The sequence below is a fragment of the Prenolepis imparis genome, unplaced genomic scaffold (genome assembly GCF_030444845.1).
Source record: "Prenolepis imparis isolate NDT839.2.m4 unplaced genomic scaffold, iyPreImpa1.0 SCAF_15, whole genome shotgun sequence".
In the NCBI taxonomy this organism is placed as follows: Eukaryota; Metazoa; Arthropoda; class Insecta; order Hymenoptera; family Formicidae; genus Prenolepis; species Prenolepis imparis.
The window spans coordinates 3,654,761-3,679,135 of NW_028141173.1; the positions used below are offsets into that span (position 1 = coordinate 3,654,761).

Sequence of the window (24,375 nt, forward strand, 5' to 3'; positions counted from 1 at the left end):
AGTTTATAAAAATATTTTGACGTGTGTTTGATATGCCATAAATTTGTTTGGTAAATCATATGAAATATTATAAATTTATTTGAGATATGTATAATAAAATATATTAAATGCTTTAATAATACAATAATGAATGCATAGGTGCGAACAAAATAATTTGGGACTCGATTAACGCAAAAATATTTTGTTAATATTAAATTCATGTGGACTTTAGATAATTAGAAAAATAATTTGTGTGCAAAACACATTAAATAAATAATACAAAGGTAAAAATACAGAAAGAGAGGAGAGAGAGAGAAAGATTTTTTACTGTCTATTTATAGACAGACGTTTAATTCAATGAAACGGGATTCTAACAGCAGATAACATTTTTTTTTATTAAATTGCGATTTTAGTGGAAAAAGAGACACTTGAATATTCAATACTATTAAGATTTCTTAATTATTATTATAATATAGTCAATAATACATATTGACATATCTCAATCTTTGATCACGATTAATTTCAAACTATATAAAACTATACAATTTCTGATAAAAAAACATCATTATATATTGACTTATGATAAGAAATCATACGTTTTTGATGGTATCATTGTCACTCGTATATTTTTTCATAGAACATGCATAACCGCGTACTCGGAAATAAAGGAAACGCAAACATAATCGTACGTGACAAGTGACGTTCTCGTGGAAAGAGAAAGAGAGAACAAAGTCAGTCATCCCCCCGCTTTTCGACGGGAGACTTACCCCGAAGGGGAGACTTACCCCTGTCGTATTCACGGTACACCCACGCACAATGAACGTCCCTAATAGGTACACGCAGCCCCTGATTAGAATCTAGGAGGCTCCGTTTTGCGCGGGAGACGCCGCTGACTTTTATAGATGGCCGAGTATGCTCGGATGCCGAATTCGAATGCCTCCTTTGTTCCTTCCATCGCGAGGATTCTGATTAAATCCGACTCGCTGCGCAGAGATCCCTAAATTCAGAATCGGTTCGACAAAAGTTAAAAAAAAAAAATAGACCGCAATTGAACTAGAGTCACATGGTAGTAATATTGAAAATTATATTGCAGTAAAAATTTGTGCGAATTATTTGTGTATATCAAAATTATGAAACAATCAGCATTATGATATTATTGAAAAATTATTATGGAATTATTTAGGTGGTAAATATAAAAAAAGCGTGTTTGTCCGACTTATATTTATTAAATACGTAATTTTTATATATATCACAGTCATATCTCATTGTGACGTTTGTAATTAATCTAAAAAGTATTCATGTCGTACTGTAAGGCTTTCGAAGGTAATACGACACGATCCTTGCGTGTTCGATTTTATTTATGCAACAAGTTAAAGAGCCATTACGTGTAGATTGAGATCAGAATATAACCGATACGTGTTGCACACGAAGGCTGATTACCTATAATTATTATAATCGATCGTAATGTATGATTTATAGCACACGTGGCCCAATGCATGCAATGACATTTTGCATATGTCGTGAAATGCTTTAAAATTAAAAAGACAAAAATATTGCATTTGACGTTTGCATGAACACTGTTGTGATTGCTACCACGAATTTTCTGTGATTATGGCTAATTTGGATATAGCTTATTCTCTTTGTTTCTTGCATATAAATTAAAGAAAAATAATATATGATATGAAATATAGCTCTGAATATACTGTCTTAGAAGAATTATTTTAATAATTGTAATCTTAACAATTTTAGAGATGCAAATAGATAATAGAATCATAATCTTTAGTTAGTGTCTCCGAAACTTTAATGAAATTTTTCTTTGATAAACGTAATTATCAAAAGATATTTAATTTAACAATTTCAAAGCTTGCTCGCGAAAAAATATGTCTAATTAAACGTTATTAGAGGAAAAATTACTTCAGTGTTTTTGACAGGCGTCTCGTTGGTTGATAGATCTACACATATACATATAATAGAACATAATAAATCTATATAGAACATCTATAACAAAACACATAAATCTATAAAGATACTTGAAGCTGAATTCAAATTAAAAATATCTCTATACAAATTTTCGAGATAATTTTACTTTATTTGCAACGTATCGATCCATTACCTTCCTTAAGCTTCGCGATTGGCGACAAAGAAAATCTGTAGAGCACATCGCGATCGCGTAGAATAACACGATGGTATACACGCACGCACGCACGCACGCACGCACGCATGCTTCGGATTATGGCTCGTACACGGACGACTCGACATTAGGTCCTCATGGGACGTTATTAACGTTAGCTATGATGTGGCGTGGTGCAAATAAAGCGCGCGACTCAAACCCCGGAAAGCATTACGCTTGATTACTCAACCTGCCGAGGCATGGACGCCAACCAAATTGTTAGACATCTGTAAAAAAAAAAAAAAAAGGAACAAGCACGCGAGAGGCTTTAATATACAGCGAAGCGTGTAAAAGTAAAAGCGTGTGTATAAGATGTACTTAAAGGTACATTTAAATATTTTTGCGTTGTGTCTTTTAAAATATAGATATATATCTTTAAAGAGATGATGTATTATAGATTCTTTTTCTTATTTTATCATAGTTGCTTCTGCGAATCATTTTAGATGCTCTATTTTTTTAATTATCCTGCCATTTAGATTATGCAATATATCGCAGATTAAAAGAGAGTGATTAAGATCATCAATCAAATCATTTTTATAATCAAGGATTTTATATAATTATATATATATATATATATATATATATATTATATAATATTAATTAAATAATATAATAAAATATTATTATATATATGTAATTATAAAAATAACTTGATTAATCTTAATTACTCTACATCTTAATCTGCGATATATATATTTTAAATTTGAGATATATTATGTAATGATATATCGCAGATTAAGATATTTAGAATACTTAAGATTATATATATATAAAAAGAAAGAGAGAGAGATTTGACATACCGAATTTAACTCTTATAAATCGGATATTAATATCGTCAATTCAATTTTGTATCCTCTATTCTATTCGTGAGAGGATTTTGGCGGAATTGATTTGCGACTTCCGCGAGTATCACCGATAACTATCTACCCTAACGAGAGGCAGAATTTCATTATTAAATTCGGATCTCCGTCCGATTTCGGTCCTTTCGCGGGTGAAACCGATGGAGAATTGGCACGGGGTTGCCGATCGTGAGAGCCCGCATTCCCCTCCGATATCAGAGAGAACGATCTGGATTTTATCAGAGTCGCGACGTCTCGCGGGAAAACTTTTCTTGGTCGCTTCCTTAATTATTACGATTTACCGCAGTAATTAAACGTGCTCAGCGTGAATCACTAGGGACAGACGATTGTTGTTGAAACGTTGAAATTCTTAATAATAAAAGCTCCATCGATCACTTAATGCCTTATCAAGTATTCTCTCAGATTCTCTTTTCAGAAAAATTGTATACGATATTTTTCCTCGATTTTTTCAATTGATTTTCCCATTTTACCTTTTCATCACATTCTAAAGAATACGAAGAATAAATTATTTTTAAAAGAGCTATATCTTCTCTTTCTAACTCATAATTTCAACTACAACTACAACAAAATATTAAATTATTGATGAGTGCATATCAATTATATTAAGAAACACTTGCGCACCGTCTCTCAGGACGAGGGTTGGCGAATATCTTTTTTCGGAGGAACCTGTGCGAGAGAAAAAGAGAGAGACTCGACCAGTGACAAAATGTGCGTCACGCGTGCAACATTTATCAATGTCGAGGACGACTCTCGGAAGGATCGAGCGAGAAAACGCGCGCACTTTCTGGTTCCATTCTCTTCCTCCCCGGCTACTTGTTCGCCGTTAGTCCGACACGTGACCGGATAATTGTATCCATTGATCCCTCGCGATCGATAGCACTCGAAGGCTCATCCCTGTGCCAGGTTTTCAACACTGTGCATCGCAGTAACAGGTGGAGCTTGAAATGATTTTCGCGCGATGCGACGCTCTCAATCTCTCAATAAAACGATAACTCGAACGACAGCTTGGTGACTTTTTCTCCCTTCGGCTCGGACGAGCTAAATAATATATTGAAGATATAGATAATTTTGATTAATTTTTTTTAACTCTATTTCTTAAATTACATCTTTAATTGTTACGCAATTAAGAATAAGAATTAAATTTTATATTATTTTTTTCTAAAAACACATTAAACATAATGCATAATTTTTCTTTACTGTTTTTTAAGTTTACATAAATATAAATCAAGCTTATATTTATAGAATATCTTTACAGAGAATATATAGTAGATATATATTAAAAAAATATATAAATATATATATTAAAAAATATTGAAAACATTTATGTATATGTTATATATATTATATAAAATTTTGAAAAATTATTCTCTATGAAGATGCATTTTAAAAATGTAAGCTTGCATACAAATTGATGTTTATGTAAATTGTCGTAAAATTATAAGCTTATTTGTATAAACGTGTGTGTGCACGTGCGCAAAATAATCAGAAAACAAACGTATATCTTGAGCGTATATAAATAATCATCGAAATCGGAAAATCCAAGTCACGTATAAGCTTGTTCTGACTAATCTTAACAAATAACGGCGCGTGTGAGTCGCTGATAATGATCGTTATCCTCTATTTCTATCAATGCACAGCACATATCCACTACGTGACCGCCGGGTAAATGAAAGGATGATATAAAACGAAACGATATTCGCGCGATTGCTTTTATCCCTGCAAAAACGTGTGTTTGTTTTGCTTTGTACCATTCCCATGATCAATGTTCACTTCAGATTTGTATTTCGACGGCTCAATCTCTCAATCGAGTACGATACATCAACGCGATGAAATAACATGATAGATGCAGAATATTTAATTTTCTTGATAAACATTAGAGTGAGAAAGATTTCTGAATTATGTCGAATTAGCGCAAAAAGTCCATAACAATAAAATGAAATCTATCATCAACCGATTATGCAGTTAAGGATGCACACTGATTATATTTTTTATATTAATTAATTATATATTTATATTATTTATTATTTGTTTCATATTATTTAATTAATACTGTCGTTAAGAGAAAGATATACTTGTATTTTGTATCAGAAATATTTGACGATTCTACAACTCGGTGAAATAAAATTTTTCAAGATTTATCAAACATACAAGTGCAGTTTAGGTTTACGCATCGAAAAAAACAATGTTTATAAGACAGAACCCTTAGATATCACGAAAAAATCAAGAGAGCAATTCATTTACGAGAAAACGTCACAAGAGGGATGTTTCTCGGGGTGTTTTCCACCGCGCAAATCATACGTTCTTCGCCCGATTCGATCCTGTACCGTGAGAATTAAAAACAGAATTCGGAACGCGCAAGAAGAGATTTGGCCTTTTCCGTTTTCGCTTTTGGCAGCGACAACCGACGAGGGTGCGCACTGTCAACGCTCGTGACAGCTAGCACGCATGTCTCCGGACACGTGCACGTCGAGAGATGTGCGGCTCCTGCTTTCTACCTACCTACCTACCTACCTATCTACCTACCGACCCGGCAGAAGTCTCGTGCCTTGCTGATTTCCCGGGGGAATTCCAGGGGATGGTAGTCGCCCCGGGAGTCTCTCTAGTCTCTGAAACGCACGGCCGGGCCGGCTATATTCCTCCGCACGCGGCGTACCATGTTCCCGATTATTACCGCGATTCACTGATTTCGCCCCCTTGCACGCCTGTATTTTTCAAGTGATAAGCATTCGATACGGCCGAGTATATAAGAGACGAGACCGTTTTTCCGAGCTCTCTCCTCAAATTGTTCTTAATGAACACTGACACAATTATATTCCCATTTTAAGAATTTTCCACTTTTTTATTTTTAGAATATACTGTTCTAAAATAGGCGGCAAAAGGATTATCTTATCTTAAGAGCGGAATCTTCAGTATCAGATAAAATAATAAATTGAAAAGACTCTGATATATGTATAAATTCAGATATGAAAAGGGCTAATAGGAGCCAAGCCTAGATATTAGAGAGACGCAACAAAATTGTCTTTAAATTTTTTAAATTTATTATTTTATTTTATTTTGAAAATTATTTTTTCAGTTCTTCCTTTGGACTATTGTTTTAAAATTCCCCTCTTTAATTATTTTGAATATTTCGATTCTTCCTTTGGATCATCCTCTCAGCATCAATTAGTAAATATTATTTTTACTAATCGATATGCTGAGGATGATTCAAAGGAAGGACCAAAACGTTGAAAATAATTGAAGAGGAATTTAAAAACAATTTTGTTGCGCCTAATATGCTTGACTCTTATTAGCCTTTTACTTGAATTATTAAATATTTTTAATTTATGAAAATGCAGATGAAATGAGATTTACATTAGCAAGAAAGTATATTATATTTTACAACACACAGGGACAAAGAAATGTCATAAAGAAAGCATATACATAGGACGATTAAATTAGATTATATATTACACGTTATTTGTTCGTAAACATTTCTTTTAAGTCACTCAAATCTTCTTTTTCGAATCACTTTTAACTTATAACAAACACTGTACTGTGCTGTAAATTACAACATTGTATAAGTATATACATTGCTGCAACAATATGATCATATAATGTTAAATGGACAGTCCGCATAAAAAAACATACGACTATTTATTATTAACAAAGAATAAATTTTTAGTTTTAAAGGTGTTCTAAACACTTAAGGATATCTGTTAAGAGGAATTTTATACATTCCTCTTACTTCGAGAATACAATTTTTTCGGTGAATCTTAACGCATTCGATTGTTCTGACGAAAAACATTGAATCTTAAATTAATCACCACTCTCTCATCATTGTGATGATAATTCAATTTTATTTTATTATAGCTTTATGGGATCTTAATTTTAATCACAAGATTCTCCCATAATTGAAATAACTAATAAATAATTTCTGAATTCTAAGGAAGTGACGATTTTTTCAAGATCTACGCGCTTGGTCTGAAAAAATCATTCACAAAACTTTTGCACAATTCAAGGTCACACGTGACGCGTCATGAAGACCAAAAAAACCGGCGAGTAAAAAATTAACGCGAATTAAGAATTTACCGTCGAATCTTTGCCCTGTAGAAAGTCTCTCGTAAGCTTCGTAAAAGAGAGTTCAAGGTTGAGCGAACTCGCGTACCGGAATAAAGCGCACAACCTCGGACACGAATTTAATCGTGAGAGAAGGCGTCCAAGTTGGCTCTCATTGGCACCCATGGGTGCCATCATCGTCGGGCGGGCGTCAAGTGCGGCGCAAGACCATGAACAACGATGACAACACGGACACAATGGGCCCCGCAAGCGGGTTGTCCTCTCTCCGCCGATTCGTCCTTTCTCTCTTTCTCTCTGCCTTGTTTTCGCTCGACCTCGACTCCTGGCATGGAAAGCCCCGCGGGGCTTCCACGGGGTTAGCAATATGCTAGCGCGTACATCGGATACTCTTGGGTTTGGCGTTTGCCATGCCGTTCTCATAATTCCCAGGCGAATTCCCTTGGCTGGTTACTTATCTCCTGGGACACGCGCACGGTGATATAATGTGAGAATCGAAACGAATCCGTCTCGTTCACGCGCTCTTCGCGACTTTTTCCTCCGCGGGGTGAAAATTCGTCAGAGGATATCTCGACGAAGACGTGATGTGATTGATTCTTTTATAATATTAGAGTCGAGAGAACGAATTTTTTTTTATTTGTAGAATCTTGCTATATTTTTTATGATCAAATTTCGTAGCAAAATTACTGTATTGGTCTAAACATATTAAAGTTAAATTTTATTTTAGCTTTAAAAAGATTAACAAAGATTATATACTTGATAAATAAAACAAAGTGTAGAGATCATGCGTTCTTTTATATAGAAATTTTATAAATGTTTTAGAGAAATAATAATAGGATCAAAAGAGAATATTGAATTACTGAAGAATTAGTCGAATTAGAATTTTAGTGATATTATGTGTGTGTGATCATATAAAGTTTTGTACTAAAGATATATAAGATTATGATAAGATCTCGTGAAAGCGCGTTAAATAGAATTAAAGAATATTATTTAAATAAAGTTCTCTCTCTCTCTCATTTGAATCGAAAATATCTTGTAACTACAATAATTGTTTTATACACGTGAAGGCAAACTCATGAAAGCAGCTGCGCGTTTGGTCAGCCGAGAAAAATAAAATAAATTAATAACGTCCCTCTATGTCGACACCTTGCGACCTTTTGATTTCCGGCTATGTTGACCTTTTCCGGAAATAACGTGTCTACATAAGAGCGACGACGTCGCGCTCTGCTTACGAATCCCGGAATGATTCGTCAATCGGGAAGGACAAAGACGAAATAATAGAGGTATTAAAGACATCTGTCCCTCCCTTTTCCGGCTTTGAAAATTAAATCAGCAAACCGTGAATGAACGTGAAAACAATTGTCGTCATTGACTAAATGAAAAAGCACAAATGATTATGTATCTCCGTGATCGGACATGCTAAAAGAAAAAGAGAAAGCAATAATATTGTTCTTTTACATTTTTTTACGGTTCAAATCAACTAATGAATTTCTTAATGTACAACGCAAAGTAATATTAGTCTTCAAAATGTAGTCGCACATCTTCGTTTGCGTTTTCCGTCATATCGGTTCGGAGATTCCGTCTCGTCCAAATGAGCGTGTAACAAGAAGCCACTTGGCCCGAGAGAGTCGGTAATAGATTAAACCCATCTTCGACTCACCCCCGATGCTCTCCTCCCTCCTCCTCCCCGCCCGAGAGCGAGAGCAGTATATTGTCCCCTTAACACCCGCGTCCCCGGTAGTTTCGCTTTAGTTCACTTGACCCTACTTGTCTCACCCGGGGGTCTGGTGGAAGCACAGCCCGTTTCCACCCTCGGATCCACGACTCTCTCTTCTCCACCCCATTGGCCCTCTGTCTTCTCTCCGGGCCCCTCTTGTGCCCCGTTATCTCCCTTCATCTCGCCCTCACGCGCGCTTGGTATCACTCGGTATCCTCTTTTTCTAGTTCCGCGCTGCTTTACTTATACTGATGCGCCGAAGGGTGCGAGCGCGTTGTCTCTCCGGCAGAGTTTCTCAAAATAAAACCAGGGATAATGAAAGTAGCCAGTTTCGAATTGGAATAAAGATAAAGACAAGAAGGCTGTAGAAATTGCAGCGAGTGATTTATCGTTAAAAAAAAGATGAACTGTTTCTACGAATTTATCTCGAAACTACATCATTTTTTTTTCGTCGCTCAAAAATTATTGATACCTTTTGACATTTTTAGAAAAGAAAAAAATTTACTTCAAAATTGAATTGGAAAGATAAAACTCGTAAAGACTATCCATCCATTATCATATATATAGGTACATATATATTTTTATTTAATATTAATAGTAATTTTTTTACATTAAATTATTTTTTAATATTATATATATAATATGCACAATATTAATTTTAATATTAAAAAAAATTAATATTAATATTAAGACTTTGAATAAAGACTTGAGAGACGCTGCTTCGGAAGAGGCCACCTCCAGTCGCCCCGATGCTTCCTTCGTGTGTGCTTTAATACGGCACGAGTCTGCAGCAGGGTGCGGTGCAAAGAGTCCACGCAATTTCCTTAATGTACTCGCTAAATGTTCTAACCCGCAGTACATATACCGAATGACGTTACGGAGGCGCGGATATACATATACGTAACGTGCGTGCACATGTGTGGCGTGTCTTTACACTAAGGCACGTTATTACGCCGTGTGATCGTGAGTTGTTACGATTCGCGAAAGTAGGCTAAGCGAACAGCGGTAAAAATGTCTATCACGATCGAAATGGGGCGTCATCGATCGTATAAGATCGATTTTTTTTCTTAGAGATTAAATTGAAATATTTGCACAAACGAGACCGTCGATTATTTCAAGCATCTAAACATGACTCGCATAATTTTCTCTCTTGCAAATAATATAACACTTATCTAATAAGATGTCAGACGCTGAAAAGAATTGTTTATTTAATTAAATGTCATATCAAACTCTTAAAATAAATTTTCTTTTGCATATCAATTTTTCAAGTCATATATGACTTTAAAACTAAATTTTTAGTTACAGTTTTTTAGCTTACAGTTTTTTTTTCAGAATTTTGCAAATTCTTACGCAATTTTTCCATGTACATACATCCCGTCTATTATTTGAAGTATTTAAACACTCACATAATTTTCTCTTTTGAAAATAATCTAATTATACTTATAAATAAGATATCAGTTAACTGGAAAAAATTGTTATTAATTTTATTATCATATCAAACTTTTAAAATGAATTTTGTTTTGCATTAAGTATTAATCTTTTAAGTCGTACAACTTCAAAACTAAATTTTTAGTTTATAGTTTTTTAATTTACAGCCTTCATGGAGAATTTATATAGCAAATTCTTAGCCAACTTGGAAGAGTTTTTCTGTATATATCCTGTTCGAGTTTATCGATGTCCATACGATTCAATGTAATTTGCAAACGTCATGCGGACCCCACTGCGTAAGTGATCGATTCGCCGGCGAATCGTCCAGGTACGTCCTTCTTTTTTTCCCTGCGAGAGGAGCACGCGGATGAAATGCTTAATGGGGTAGCTAATGTCCCCATATGCGCGAGTCGAAGCACGCGCGCGCGTACATTTATTCACGACACGCAATGGGCGGTGCGCATAAATAATGCGTGCGGGGGACCATCCTGCCCGCACGGGGAAACCCTCATTTACTCTATTACGGCACTTGCTCTACTCGTATCTTCATAGACATCAACTTCGTTGTGCTTTGATAACACGATGTTGACTATGACAGCCGATGGTGTCATGATTTGCACAAAGGAATCCTTCAGATTCGCCATTAATCACCGTCTTCCTTTTATTTTATTTAATTAATAATTTAATAATTTAATTCATTATTTATCGGAATAATTTTAATTGGTTAAAACAGCGAAAAAAATTTCGTCGAATTAATTATAATTATGTACAAAATATATATATACATATATAAATAAATAAATATTATATATGGGTAATATTATACGGCGCTTGTAAAATAAATTTTAAAAAATTAAAACGTATCATAGAAGGACAATTCGGAGTCTGGTGCATTTTTTCTCGAAGATTCGTGAGTTGCAAGGCATATTACGCGGCTCCGCGGACACATTGTGCGTATTTTATACGTATTTGCACAATTTCTGACGATTCCACACGCGCACATGAACGGGCCAACTGTTTATGAAACGAGGGGATGGGCTCGAAATAACGCGACGGCTCGGTTGTCGTTTTATCGGTCGGAAGATATTGGATTTATTAATATCGTTGGTTAGGCATACGTCGGATTCGTTTTATTGCCGGCCGGAATCACCCTCGATAACGACGCGGATTCTGTATTCATGAACGAGAGTTTTCTAAAACCCTGGCCGCAAAATCTTTGGCGTAAATCACTAGATTGCACTTGAATTAATCAACGTTAAAATAATAATGTCGTACGACTGCTTGACATTAGACATTAATGGGAGGATTTTTTAATTGTCAATATTTTAACAGTATCGAATAATAACGAAATTATTATTCAACATTACGTTTCCATTTTAATTGCGTTAATTATAGAAGCTATTAGAATTATTATTAGAATATTTATAACATATAATAGAATATTAATATATAATAAATTATATATTAGAATTTTTTATTGCTAATATTGATTTTTATTAAACTACGTCCAGTTAAATCAAATCGATCCGGATCGTATCCGGATAAGTTTTATAGCTCTTCGAGCGTATAAATTTCTCCCATGTACACTGAGGGAATTTTCTCTTTTTGTTAGAATTTACCCTGAAAATCGTGGTAATCGTGGGACAATATGGTATGGAGAGAATTTCTCTGATTAATATTTATCACAAAAAAAATAATATTTATCACAATAAAATAAAAAATATATTTGATTAATTTTACTATGCAGTTTAGTAAAATTAATCAAACATATTTTATATTTTATTGTGATAAATATTATTTTTTTTGTGATAAATATTAATCAGAGAAATTCTCTCCATACCATAAAATTCTTTCCATACTATATTGTTCCACGATTACCATGATTTTCAGGGTAAATTCTAAGAGAAAATTCTCTCTGTGTACCTGTTAGGTAAATCCGATGTGGAGCGAGACGGAAAGGTCTCTCCACAAGTGCAACAGACGAATGCGCATCCGTATGTCACTTAAGCCCATTTAATCGTCGGAACTCGAAAGAGAGACAGATCATCTCTCGCTCGAGAATGACAATGGGACCACGGGGCTTTTGCGAGGGTTCGGGCGCTACCGAAGCCGATATTCGAGGTAGCAGAGAGCCGGGAGAGGCATCCAACAGTCCACCAGTTGTCCCACCATGTCGGTGCACCCACGCGAGAGTCTCTTTCATCCTGCTCCCGTTCTCCTCTCCTTCGTCGGTGTGGATATGCGTGTCCTGAATACGTACACCTACCTACGGCGATTCACTCTTCCTCGACGCCGGCACAATGGCACATCTGGTGCACATCCGACTCGCGTATATATATTGGCCGCACTTGGCCCGGAGAAGGCAGAACTTTGGCATTTCGGAGTTGAACCCGGTTTCCAGATTTCAAGGGATATAGTTGAAATGTGCGCTCGCGAGGATATAAGGTCGTAGAGAAGTATACATCGAAATGTATAAAGTAAAAAGTTTTTGCTATTTTATTTTTTCTCCTTTCTCTGCGAGAGACGTAAATAATTGAAGTTTCCTGAAAAGTAGGATTCTCTCTCTTTTTATAATATCTTCGCAACATTTTTGTATCCTTGCACAAATATGTACAACAATTTCTAAAAGTGTGAAATAGCTATATTCTTTTTATAACGTGCTGTAAACTTTTCGTAATAATATGAAAAAGAGTTTTCTTTCCGCGCCCTTAGACATTTCTATGTTTTACTTTTGTACTTTGACTTATAATGTTGAAAGACAATTTTTTATATTTTGTACTGATTAAGAAGACAGTCGTACGCATTTGTTTTAAATTAATTTCTTCTCACTTTTCTCAATTATCGATGTGTCAATATACATAAGGAAAAAATTTTATTTTCCTTTAAAAAAGAACTAATAAAAGATACAGTTTTATTTATTATTTTATTCATATTATATTATTCAAATAACTTATCAACTTCTAAAAATAAATTTTTCCAAATTAAAAAAAATTGTTTGAAAATCAATTGTTTCCTCTACTTTAGTATCTATTTTTCTTTCCTTTGGTTTTCGTGTTATGATAAGGACAGAGACAGATATTAATAAAAAAAAAAAGTGTAATATGAGAAATATTAAGGACACGTTATATGTATTTATATCTTAATTAATTTAATTACCGTGTCTCTCTGGGCATTTCTGGTAAACGTCTATCTAAAAAAAGTGCGTTTAGAAATACTTTGTCTTTTCGACGTGCAAATTCCGGCGACGCGAGTTAACCGACGGTCTCGACAAAAGAACTCGCCGTTTCTCTGGTCGGATAAGAGGAATAAAAAACCATATGTGTAAATGGGGCAGAACGGGCGGCATAAATTCAAATCTATTTACGCGGCAAAGGGTGGCGTAATTTATCGCCCGCCAACGTAATGGAAACGCCCATAGAGAAAGAGATCTCTCTGGTGCAAATTCGATTATATGCAGTCGTATTCCCCCGAGTTGGACTACCTTCGCGGGTCTTCTCCCATCTCATCCCACCAATCTCTCCTCATCCGGCTTGGAGCAAGTTAAATTAAAAAACGTGCCTTGTATATATGGGTCTTTATATTTCATAGCGGTCAGTCCTCCATTCACTAATTATGTGTCTAGGCCCGTGACAATTGGTTCCAGCTGATATTTTCTATAGTCGAGAGCGAGAGAGAGAGAGGGATATATTTTAATATATTTTTTATATATTATAAATATATTTATATATATATTTATAAATATATAATATATTTTAATATATTATAAATATATATTGTATAATATATGTGCATCTGTTATATCGAGAATTAAAGAAAAAACCTTTTCCTTCTCGTGTGGCTACTCTGGCGCTTAGGGTAAATTTTTGTTTTCCCCTGAGGGCGCGATACCAGAAACTTTACATCGATAAACGTCGCGCGAACTAAGTGTAGATGCGCGAAACGAGCGAAATGAACGCACCCTCCACCCTTATACGCTACACGCCTGCAGCCACCCCGCGGCGACGCTTTTTACGATGACGGACGATTCCTGGAGGCGTGTCGACGTGTGTGCAACGAAACTGACAAAGGGTGGTGATCGAAGCCCGAGTAGAAAGACGCCCACGGAAGTCACGAGGTCGCGCAATCGCAAAGACACGCTCCCGACACCGTCGCCGATTTCGCGAGAGGGTCGTCGTCGAAATCAAGAGTTCGATTCGTGAGAGGGAACAGTAATTGTGTCCTCGGGAAAATCGACGGCCGGCGATATCGTCGGCGATAAGATTAGTTTTCGCAGTCAAGTCTTTCTTTAGATGACAAGATACTTGGTATATATCTCTTTTTCCTAGGGAACTTTTCTAGATAAGTCTATTTTATTTCTTACGTAGAAATTTGGAAAATTATACAAGATATTAACGTGAAAACGATGCATTTTTGACCACCCACATTTATGATACATCCTATATATGATATTATTTTTTTTGCGCCTACAATTTGAATCTTATTCTATTAAAAATTACACACACAACTAATTTAAAATCTATTTTTACATACAATATCTATTTTATATACACCGTTGAAACAGTTCAAACCTTTACAATCTAAAATATTTTACGTCCTGCGTAATATGACATATGTATTTAGCGTATTTAGTGGGGTGTTACACTTTATATATAAATTTGAATATCAGGCGATTCTGACATTCATTTATCGCGTGGCTTACTTTCGGCGATACACCCTTTTGGCAATACGCGTATGCATGACAGATTTTATGGGTATCTGTGAGCACATAGAGAGCACCGTACCATCTGTCATTCCGTGGTCAGGTGGAAAATTTAACGATCGTCGCGATGCGTTAAAAAAATATCGCGCACATCGATCAAAGTCTTTATGCGACTTCCGTTGACGTATCTCAATGCGTAAAACGTATACGTATATATGTATATCTACTTGACGGCAAAAACCGATTAAATCGTCGGCGCCCCAAATATTTTTGGAAAAAAATTGTATCGCGCTAAAACGCGAAACCAGATGGAAGAAATTGAAAAATATATATAGGTATTAATACAATAATATAGCGATATGAATATAGTGCTTAAATGAATATAAATTTAGCGGGTTAATAATACATTTTAAATAGAGAAAGGTAATAATATATCTACTAAGTTACAGTATTTGAAGTAAAATATAGATATACTAAATGTGAGAAATATGAGAAGTAAATTAATATCTTAATTATTTTATACAAAATCATTCACATACATATATGTATATGAATAAGAAATATGTGAAAATGAGTCAATAATAATATATATATCTACTATCTATTTTGATTATGTTATAACATAAGATATTTTAATTAATTTTAAATGTTTTAATTAAAAATATTCTAATTAATAAGTTCATTAATTTTTCACTATAATTTTCTTGCTTTTTCTTCAACGCGGGTGGTCCCTCGAACTATATTAATTAAAGAATTTAATTCGAAGGTTAATCAATCAATTGGGAATAAACCAAGACTTGGTCCCGCATTCACAGCTGCAGTTTTCATAATTTCTATATGCATTTATATACGCGTGCAATCGATTCGTAGGATCGAAAATGTACGAGCGATCGTTAAAGAGGAGAGTAAAAAGAAAAAGAAATAAAATGAAGAGCAGAGAGAGAAGGGTGAGAGAGATATACACGAATGATCTCAAGATTATAAAATGGCGTCCCTCATCCCCGTGATCGTTCTTAATTTTGCTGGATTCCTTTTGTGTCTTGTCGCCCTCTTTCCATCCCCCGCGTCTCCTTCTGCCTTCCTCTTTGCTTCTTCTTCCTCTTTACTTCGAGTCTTACTCAGCCAGCCGCTATCCTTACTTATACTACTGGCTCCTCGTTGCCTACCGAATCGAAGAGAACCCAGCAGCCCCAGAGAGCTCAAAGAAACTCTCGAGGGATGATTCGTGAATTCTTTTGCGCGACGATTTCAATGAATACAGCCGCCGCGATGCATCGGTAAACTCTGCGACGAGTTATTAAGTGACACTACATGTTTTCAGGGATTTTCAATCCGACACAAAGAACGAGGCTTTCTCTAACTTGTTTTCAGTATAAGTCTTCCTTATTTTACGGACCATGCCCCTTCAGATTTCCATAATTGTTTAGGCAATTTCATAATTCATTAAATGGAAAAAATTTTTATATAACAATGCTGAGATTGGTGAAAAACTTTTTTGCATCAAAACCTCCAAAATTCTTCGAGGAAGAAATTAACAAATCATTGTCTAAATGGAAACAAAAGTTGTACTTAATAATGGAGAACATAGAATAGATTAAAACTTATTATATATAATTTTATACAAAAATTCAGTCTGTTAAGTAAATCTAATTAGATTTCGCCGTTTATTAAAAATTTATTTGATGATAGTATATATAAAAATGAATCAAGCTTATGAAAAATCTAACAGTAAACAATACGTGAAATTATATAACGTACTTTTCAACATCTTTCAACTAATACTCATATCGCTTTAATGAAAATAAATAGTTCAGTAAAACGAGCATATCGATCCTTTATAATATCGACCTTCTGATAGCCTTCTAGCTATCAGAAATCAGCATCTCCTTGGAAGGGGACTATATTATAATACAATGTAACTTTCAACAACGCGCGAATAAAAACCCTTACATACACAAAAAAATCAGCTTGCATCCAACAGCAGCATCTTACAGCATCTTCGGGGCCTCGTGTCTGAAAGGATTAAATATGGTCTTCCACGTTCGAGCGACCGACGATGGTCGGTCTCTCTTTCTCACCCTCTCTCTCTCTCTCTCTCTCTGTCTCTTCCCTCCACAAGATCTTCCCTCAGCCCATCATCCCTTCGGTGGTGACTTCGGCGCACAAGTTCGGATGGCGTGCGCCATATTAGAGGCGGTCGGATGTTTCTCCAATCGGCACCCACGCCAGCATCCGGTGGGTGCCTTTGCACCCAATAATCCAGGCATTCGCCCCACCGTTCTGCCGCCACACCCATGAATATCACGTGCGCACGAGCAACATCATCGCCAGCGAGACAGTCGTGCGCGTACCCTTGCACCATACTCGTCGTATCGAATGTGTGTCAGATATCTCTGTGTTTTTCACTCACGCAAACGCGACACACACTGTTCAAGGAACCTACTTGATGTGATAAGATAAAGTCGACTCGTTTGTGTCTTCAGTTTCATTGAAATCTCGCATGTCTGACCTTATGCAGAATTACTTCCAAGAGACGATGTATCCGAAGAGCTCTTACTCCAGCGAGTTTCGCGCAAATGGATGTCCAAGTGTCTGACGAAAGAATTGCAGAGTTTGTAATAGTTTTCGAAGGCTACCAAAGGTCCTAATGAAATGTGTCTTTATTTATTCTGTGCACACGAGGAAAGTTCCTCTGGAGGTTGTTTAGATGATTGAAAGATTTCAAGCTTTTTCCGCTGGATATATACCGTTTTGTTCCACGCAGTGCCTTTGCATTTAATAGAGAAAGCGAGGAGATATCGAGCGTCTCGATAAAAGGAATCACGATTGCAAGAAAGTACACGATATCAGTCTTGTAGACTTGTGTATGATGCGGTAGATAATATATAGCAGGGAGTGCGAGACTGCAGGTGGAACAAGCGGCAGCAGTTATGACCAAGATAAGACTGGAGTTGTTGGGGTGCGAGGCTCTTCCTCTGGAAGGAATGTACCGATCGCAGCGGCACGACGTTCTAACGCCGCAGAGCAGCCCGGAGTCACGCAACGTTCGCCAGGAACGACGTAACGGAGCGGATCGTCTCGATAGTGTCACTTCCACGATATCGCACGGTGGCATGTATCCCTTAGATCAGCCTGCCATCGAGCTCGATCATCTGCCCCTGCATATCCCGGCGATCCTTCATCGTAAGTGCTCGACAAGTGTTCTTGTCAACACTCTTCGAACGCTCTTCTTCCTCGAATTGTTCGCTTTTCCGAGTCGTTTAGTTCAACTTCCGATGCTGATGAAGATACGCGAAAAAAATGGGCATTGCATACAGCAATTCAATATTTGATTGCCAATATTATTTATATATTAGTGCTGGTTATAATAATATATTCTGGTGCAAAAGTATCTCAGTTGTACTATGTCTGCTATATCTGAATGTGTTTATCGAAAAAATGGAGTATATCTATCTGTCAAATTTGACAGTCGGCCACCCGTGTGGTAATGCCTGATTTCAAGATCCTTTATCTCTTCCCGTTTTAGATAAACTAATGGATACTTTAAAAATTTTTGAGATAGATACATATTTTATACTGCAGATCCTCGGATCTGTGCATATTATCGTGAATATTTTGAATCGAAATTTATCGAAAATAAGCAATACGATACCATACAGTCCTTAAGCCTGGAATTTATGAAATAAATTCTTAACACATTAACAGAATATTTAGTAATTAGTTTTATGGACTTAATAATTTTATGCTAAAATTCTGCGTTATGCAGAAAGATTCGATGCGATTGGATTCGCAAATTATCATTTTTTATTCGGAATAATATTAATGCCGCGGCAACATCGATTTAATTATCACTTTTTAATTCGGACATTATTTTAGATATCACAGACATTTTATTTAGATAAATATTATATAATACACTGCAATTGAGATTGACTCTATATATAATGTGTGTCTCATATGCGTGCGATAAAATATATATTATTTTTAAACTGTAATAATTACATATTTTAAAAAATTAAAAGCTTTACAGGGTGTTCCAGGGTCACCGCACCACTTGCTAATGACAGATTTCTGAGATTATTTGGAGATGATTTTTTCTCAGTGAAAAAATGTCAATGAAGATTATCATTTTTTGCAAATTCCAATTTTTGTCATTATATATCTTTGTAATAAAATTTTTAATTAAAATTCTATTAAAGTAAATTTTATCTAAAGTTAATTGAAGAATGTAATTTTTTTTAACTCCACAAAGTTTAGTTTGCAAAAAAGCTCTTCTTTTTGAATCGCTTATAATTCGAAAATTATTGATACATTTTCTTGCATTGACATCTTCGCTGAGAAAAAATCGTCTTCAAATGCTCTCAAGAATCTGCAATTAGCAGATGCCTTATATATCTTATATATAATAATAATAAGAATAATAATAATAATTCTTATTACCGTTTTTATATCTCTTCTTCTACAGTTATACTATGCTGTCATAATTTGTGCTATTTTTTGTTGTGCTTTGTATTAAAGCACAACTTTGTTTATCCATTGTTTTGATCTATATGTTATAGCCACAATACCAAAATGCGGTGGATGCCAGGAAGTTATTTTGGACAAATACATTTTGAGGGTTCTCGAGAGATGTTGGCATGCAAGATGTCTCACGTGTCGGGATTGCGGTGCCAGGTTGACCGACAAATGTTTCGCGAGAAACGGCCACGTGTTCTGCAAAGATGACTTCTTCAAGTAAGCACCAATAATCGCTACCACCAAATTTATCTGCACAATTTAAAAGCAGTTTTGCGCATGTATATCCTGTGGATTAAAATTTCGCAAAGTTATCTGTTCATATTCCAGTAACATCGATATTATGTATTATCGTTTTGCAGTATTTAATTATTTTGCATTTAATAGATAATTTTCTTCTCAAAAACAATTATTTTAGTTATTTTTCTATGCGCGCCACAAATTTGTATATTTACCGTATTTACAAACACTTTGTCTTTACACATTTCATTCAAATGTTCATCACGATTCATTAGTGTCATTAATTCATTTTTTTAATCATATAATTATTAATTATATCAAGAAAACGATTTAACCTCGATATAAAATTATCAAAGAAAGAAATACAAAATTTCTCGACTTTTTTAATCGATACTATTTGTTTGATTTATCCTCTTATCGATAATAGCGAAGTATATACATATAACAAAGCACAGAAGAGAAATGATGTTTTTAAAGATACATATATCGATTCTTCGTTGGAAAAATGTTATTTCTCATTCGTAAAAGAGATGTCATAATTTTCTTGTTTTTCTCAAGATTAAATCGATTTTCTCTTACTCTATTCATATCCTCGTCGATCTTTCGTTTTCAACGTTATTAGTGCAGGATTATTCATAAGTATATTCCATCATTAGAATAATACAATAAAATACCCGCTCGTAGATTATCATAGATCATCATAGATTACAATAAGCAGGAATATATAATCATATGAATATAATATCGCTATCACGCTATGCCGTATTCGCATTATCCGATTATTATCAGATTAACGCGATTTGAGGAATCGCGCGATAGAGAGCTACGCCAACCGTATAGTTTTGTCATTAATGTGTGAATGTAATGTGAAAATATTGTATGTTGTTGGTGTGGCAGGCGTTTCGGGACGAAATGCGCGGGCTGCGGCCAAGGCTTGGCGCCTTCGCAGGTGGTACGAAGGGCCCAGGAATTGGTCTACCACCTGACGTGTTTCTCGTGCGCCCTTTGCTCCCGGCAACTGGACACCGGCGACGAGTTTTATCTCATGGAAGATAGGAAACTCGTCTGCAAGCCCGATTACGAGCAGGCCAAGGCGAAAGGTGAGATGTAACCCTTTGAATTTGCTTTCTTTAAGTGAAAAATTTAATCCTTTTTTCGACATGTTGTTTTATTTTCATTTTGACAGCCCAACTCATTTAATCTTAAGTACAATTGTCAATTTAAAAATTATTTTAAGTATCTTACCATATGTGAGATAGTAATGAAAATTATTTACTAGAATGAGATATAAAGAATTATTTGAATACGGTGTAAAAATTCTATTTGAGACAATATCGTGATTTTTCGTGATGATAATAAAAAAGCAAATATTATGAATATTATAAATAATATAGAGAGACATTTGAATATTTTTTATATATATTCTTTCTTTAAGCGAATTAAATCCTTTTACTATTGATATCTAATTATTTTATTTTGGCAGGCCACAATAGTTTTTATCACCAATTTAATCTTAAGCACAATTATGTCAATATATAAATTATCTCAAATATCTTACATACGACATTAATGAAAATTATTTATTTAGAATGGAGTATAGAAAATTAATTGAATATAATGTAAAAATTCTATTCGGAATAATTTCGTGGTTTTTCAAGATAATAAAAGAGATAAGAAAATACGATAAATATAAATAGTACAGAGACATTTGACTATTTTTAATATATGCAGCTATTAAATTATTGATCGATTAATTAAAAATATGTAATTCATTCGAATGCCAGAACTGGCAGATGGGGGAAGCATAGACGGTGATCAACCTAATAAAAGGCCGCGAACAACGATCACGGCAAAACAGCTCGAAACTCTCAAGCTGGCGTACAACACAAGTCCAAAACCAGCGAGGCACGTGCGAGAACAGCTGTCTCAAGACACAGGCCTCGATATGCGCGTCGTTCAAGTCTGGTTTCAGAACAGGTAAGAAAAATTAACATTTACTAGACAAGCACTTTCTGGGACTAGACATGTATTCAATACAATACGTATGAGAAAAATTGCAAGGAATAGAAATAAAAAAGAGACATATATTTCACGAGGAAAAAATTAATTCTGATGAAATCATTAAATTAAAAAAGACGCACTCTGCTTCATTACTAGGATTCTGTATTAACATGGCTTCTAATACGGTTTCCGAAGCCGTTCACGAAAGCAATCGAGAGATTAAAAAATGTCGAAAGATATTCGAATTCATATTTCTTTTATTACAAAAAATATTAAATAGTTCAATTAACTTTTTATATTTTATAATGAATTGACATTAACTAAAACAGAAATGTCGCTTTTAATTTTCCAGATTATAAATCTGGAATAAAAAGAAGACAAAGAGAAAAAGAGAGAGATTGTAACAATGAAAAAATTGATGTTACGAATATCGCTAATCTTATATTCCACGATCATTGTGATATTCCTTGTGATATTCGCAAGCGTTGTTACTTTCTAACCGTGGATACACATTTTTCCCTCTTATCGCTCAAGTGGCACTACGTGATATTGTAGACAAAGTAACGCAACAAAGTTGCAAAAAAAATGTTTTATCTGTAAAAGGAGAGTCGTAGACGTTGACCTCCATCGATTATCAGATAGGAATGGTGTTAGAAAGCGGCCGTGAAAATGTAACATCAAGGATAAGTAAATAAGGCCTCTATCAATGGCTGTAGACAAATATATGTATACGTAAAACACATACGTATAAACTTATAAAATGCACACGTGTAGTGCAATTTTCTAGCGAATTCGAGCCGATATATTTACTTGACGTAACGCGAGAGATTAACGTCCGCCTGCTGCTTTGAGACAGATAAGATACATTTTTCTTCAGGACATTTTTAACGAAGCGATAGTATTATAGTGAATAGAATTTATACTAGAGAGATAGATAAAAGTACTTATCATAAATATACTCATGTACGTAGTACAATGAGTAAAAGCCGTTTATCGTCGCAGAATTTCTTTTTTTTTTCCCCCTGATTCTATCGATATCATCTATTGTACGCGTGATATTAAAGGAAAAATTCTTTTGTTAGACATTTTTTGATGTAGTTATAAAATTTTCCTTATTTTTAGCAACGCAGCATCCATTGTACTATGTATCAACAATTTTAAAAATATTACTAAAAATATAATTATAAGAATAAATGTCAACGAGATTTTGAAATATCGCAAAACTAATTACGCAATTTAAAGTATGTATTAATTTTGTTTGTAGGGAAAATTTTTAAGTGATCAGCGATAAAATTATTATTAATTACTTATTAGAAATTATTATTAATTACTTATCATCATTAATTTTCGTAGGAGGGCAAAAGAAAAGAGGCTAAAAAAAGATGCCGGTAGAACAAGATGGTCTCAATACTTCCGTAGTATGAAGGGCGGTGCTGGCGGTCATTCGCCTAGACATGATAAGCTCCTTGATAAAGACGAGTTGAAGGTAGACTTGGACTCCACCTTTGGTCATCACGGTGAGTAGCATTATTATTTTATTATCCTCTCTGTAATAATAAGATAAGAACAGGAAAAGACAGTTATGTATTACGATTATGCACTAGTGTGTCGCAATTCTTCTCGGTTGTAAATATTATTGATTTTTTTTTCATATTGATCAAATAATCGTAACAAAAATTTTTCGTTATAAATGGAACTTGTTCATTTAATTTTAAGGATGGATTAATTTAATTTTAACTTTATAAATAGATTTTTTTAAATAAAATATTATGAAACTCGATTAAAATTCAAAATTAAATGTTGTTCTTTTCATGTAAATATTATTATATAAAATTATATGGACACAGTTTGATAGCTATATCATTATAACGAGATTCGTGAAATAATTATTCATCAAAATTATTTCTAATAATCCCATCAGCTGCTTTTTCGAAACAATGTAGACGAGCGGTATTATGTATTATGTGCGCGGTATTCGTTCCCGAATAAGTACAGGTAATAGCGGGCATAAATTCAATGGCCCGCAATCTTCCTGAAATCTCGGACACGGTGAGCCGGCAGTTAGCCTCTGCGATCTCCTGAATATTTGACAAGATCGTCTTCCCCTTAGATAACAGGCATCTGGGTACTGGGAATCCCAGACAATGGATGCCTGCAACTCGACTTTCCGCTTTCAAAAGTTACGGCATTAAAAGACAATTTTCTCATTACGAATAGATAGTCCACCATATATATATACATTTATGTACTCATTTATATATATATATATATATATATATATATATATATATATATATATACATTTATGTACTCATTTATATTTTTATTGCATTTGTATTTAGATTATTTTAAGCATATCAATCATATTATTTCCAAAGATCATCTTGTTAAAAACTTTATAATTATATATAGAATGTTCTATAATTTAATTGCGCAAACTTTTACTTTTTCGAAAAAAAATTATATAAATATTCTTTACATTATTTTTTAATTATTTTAACTATTATTCTTATTTTTCTCTGTTTAAATAATGTATAAAATATATAAAATAATAATAATGTAAAAATATATAACAAATAATATAAAGTAATAATGTAAAAAAAATATATATATATGTATAACTATAGAACAGACTGCACTATCTCTGCAGTAATATGTGTCATTTATGTCCGAAAAATCGTCTGAGTTAATAGGGGAATATAATTTGCAAAGA

At 34.4% G+C, this 24,375-nt stretch overlaps 1 protein-coding gene across 1 annotated transcript in view; it reads left to right on the forward strand.

Moving 5' to 3' along the window:
- Positions 1-24,375, forward strand: part of Lim3 (Lim3 homeobox protein) — a 47,163-nt gene that overhangs the window by 20,431 nt on the left and 2,357 nt on the right. Inside the window, 4 exon segments of the mRNA XM_083055241.1 lie at positions 19,466-19,640; positions 20,559-20,761; positions 21,446-21,638; positions 23,016-23,179. Of these exon segments, the coding sequence (XP_082911367.1) occupies positions 19,466-19,640; positions 20,559-20,761; positions 21,446-21,638; positions 23,016-23,179 (735 nt within the window).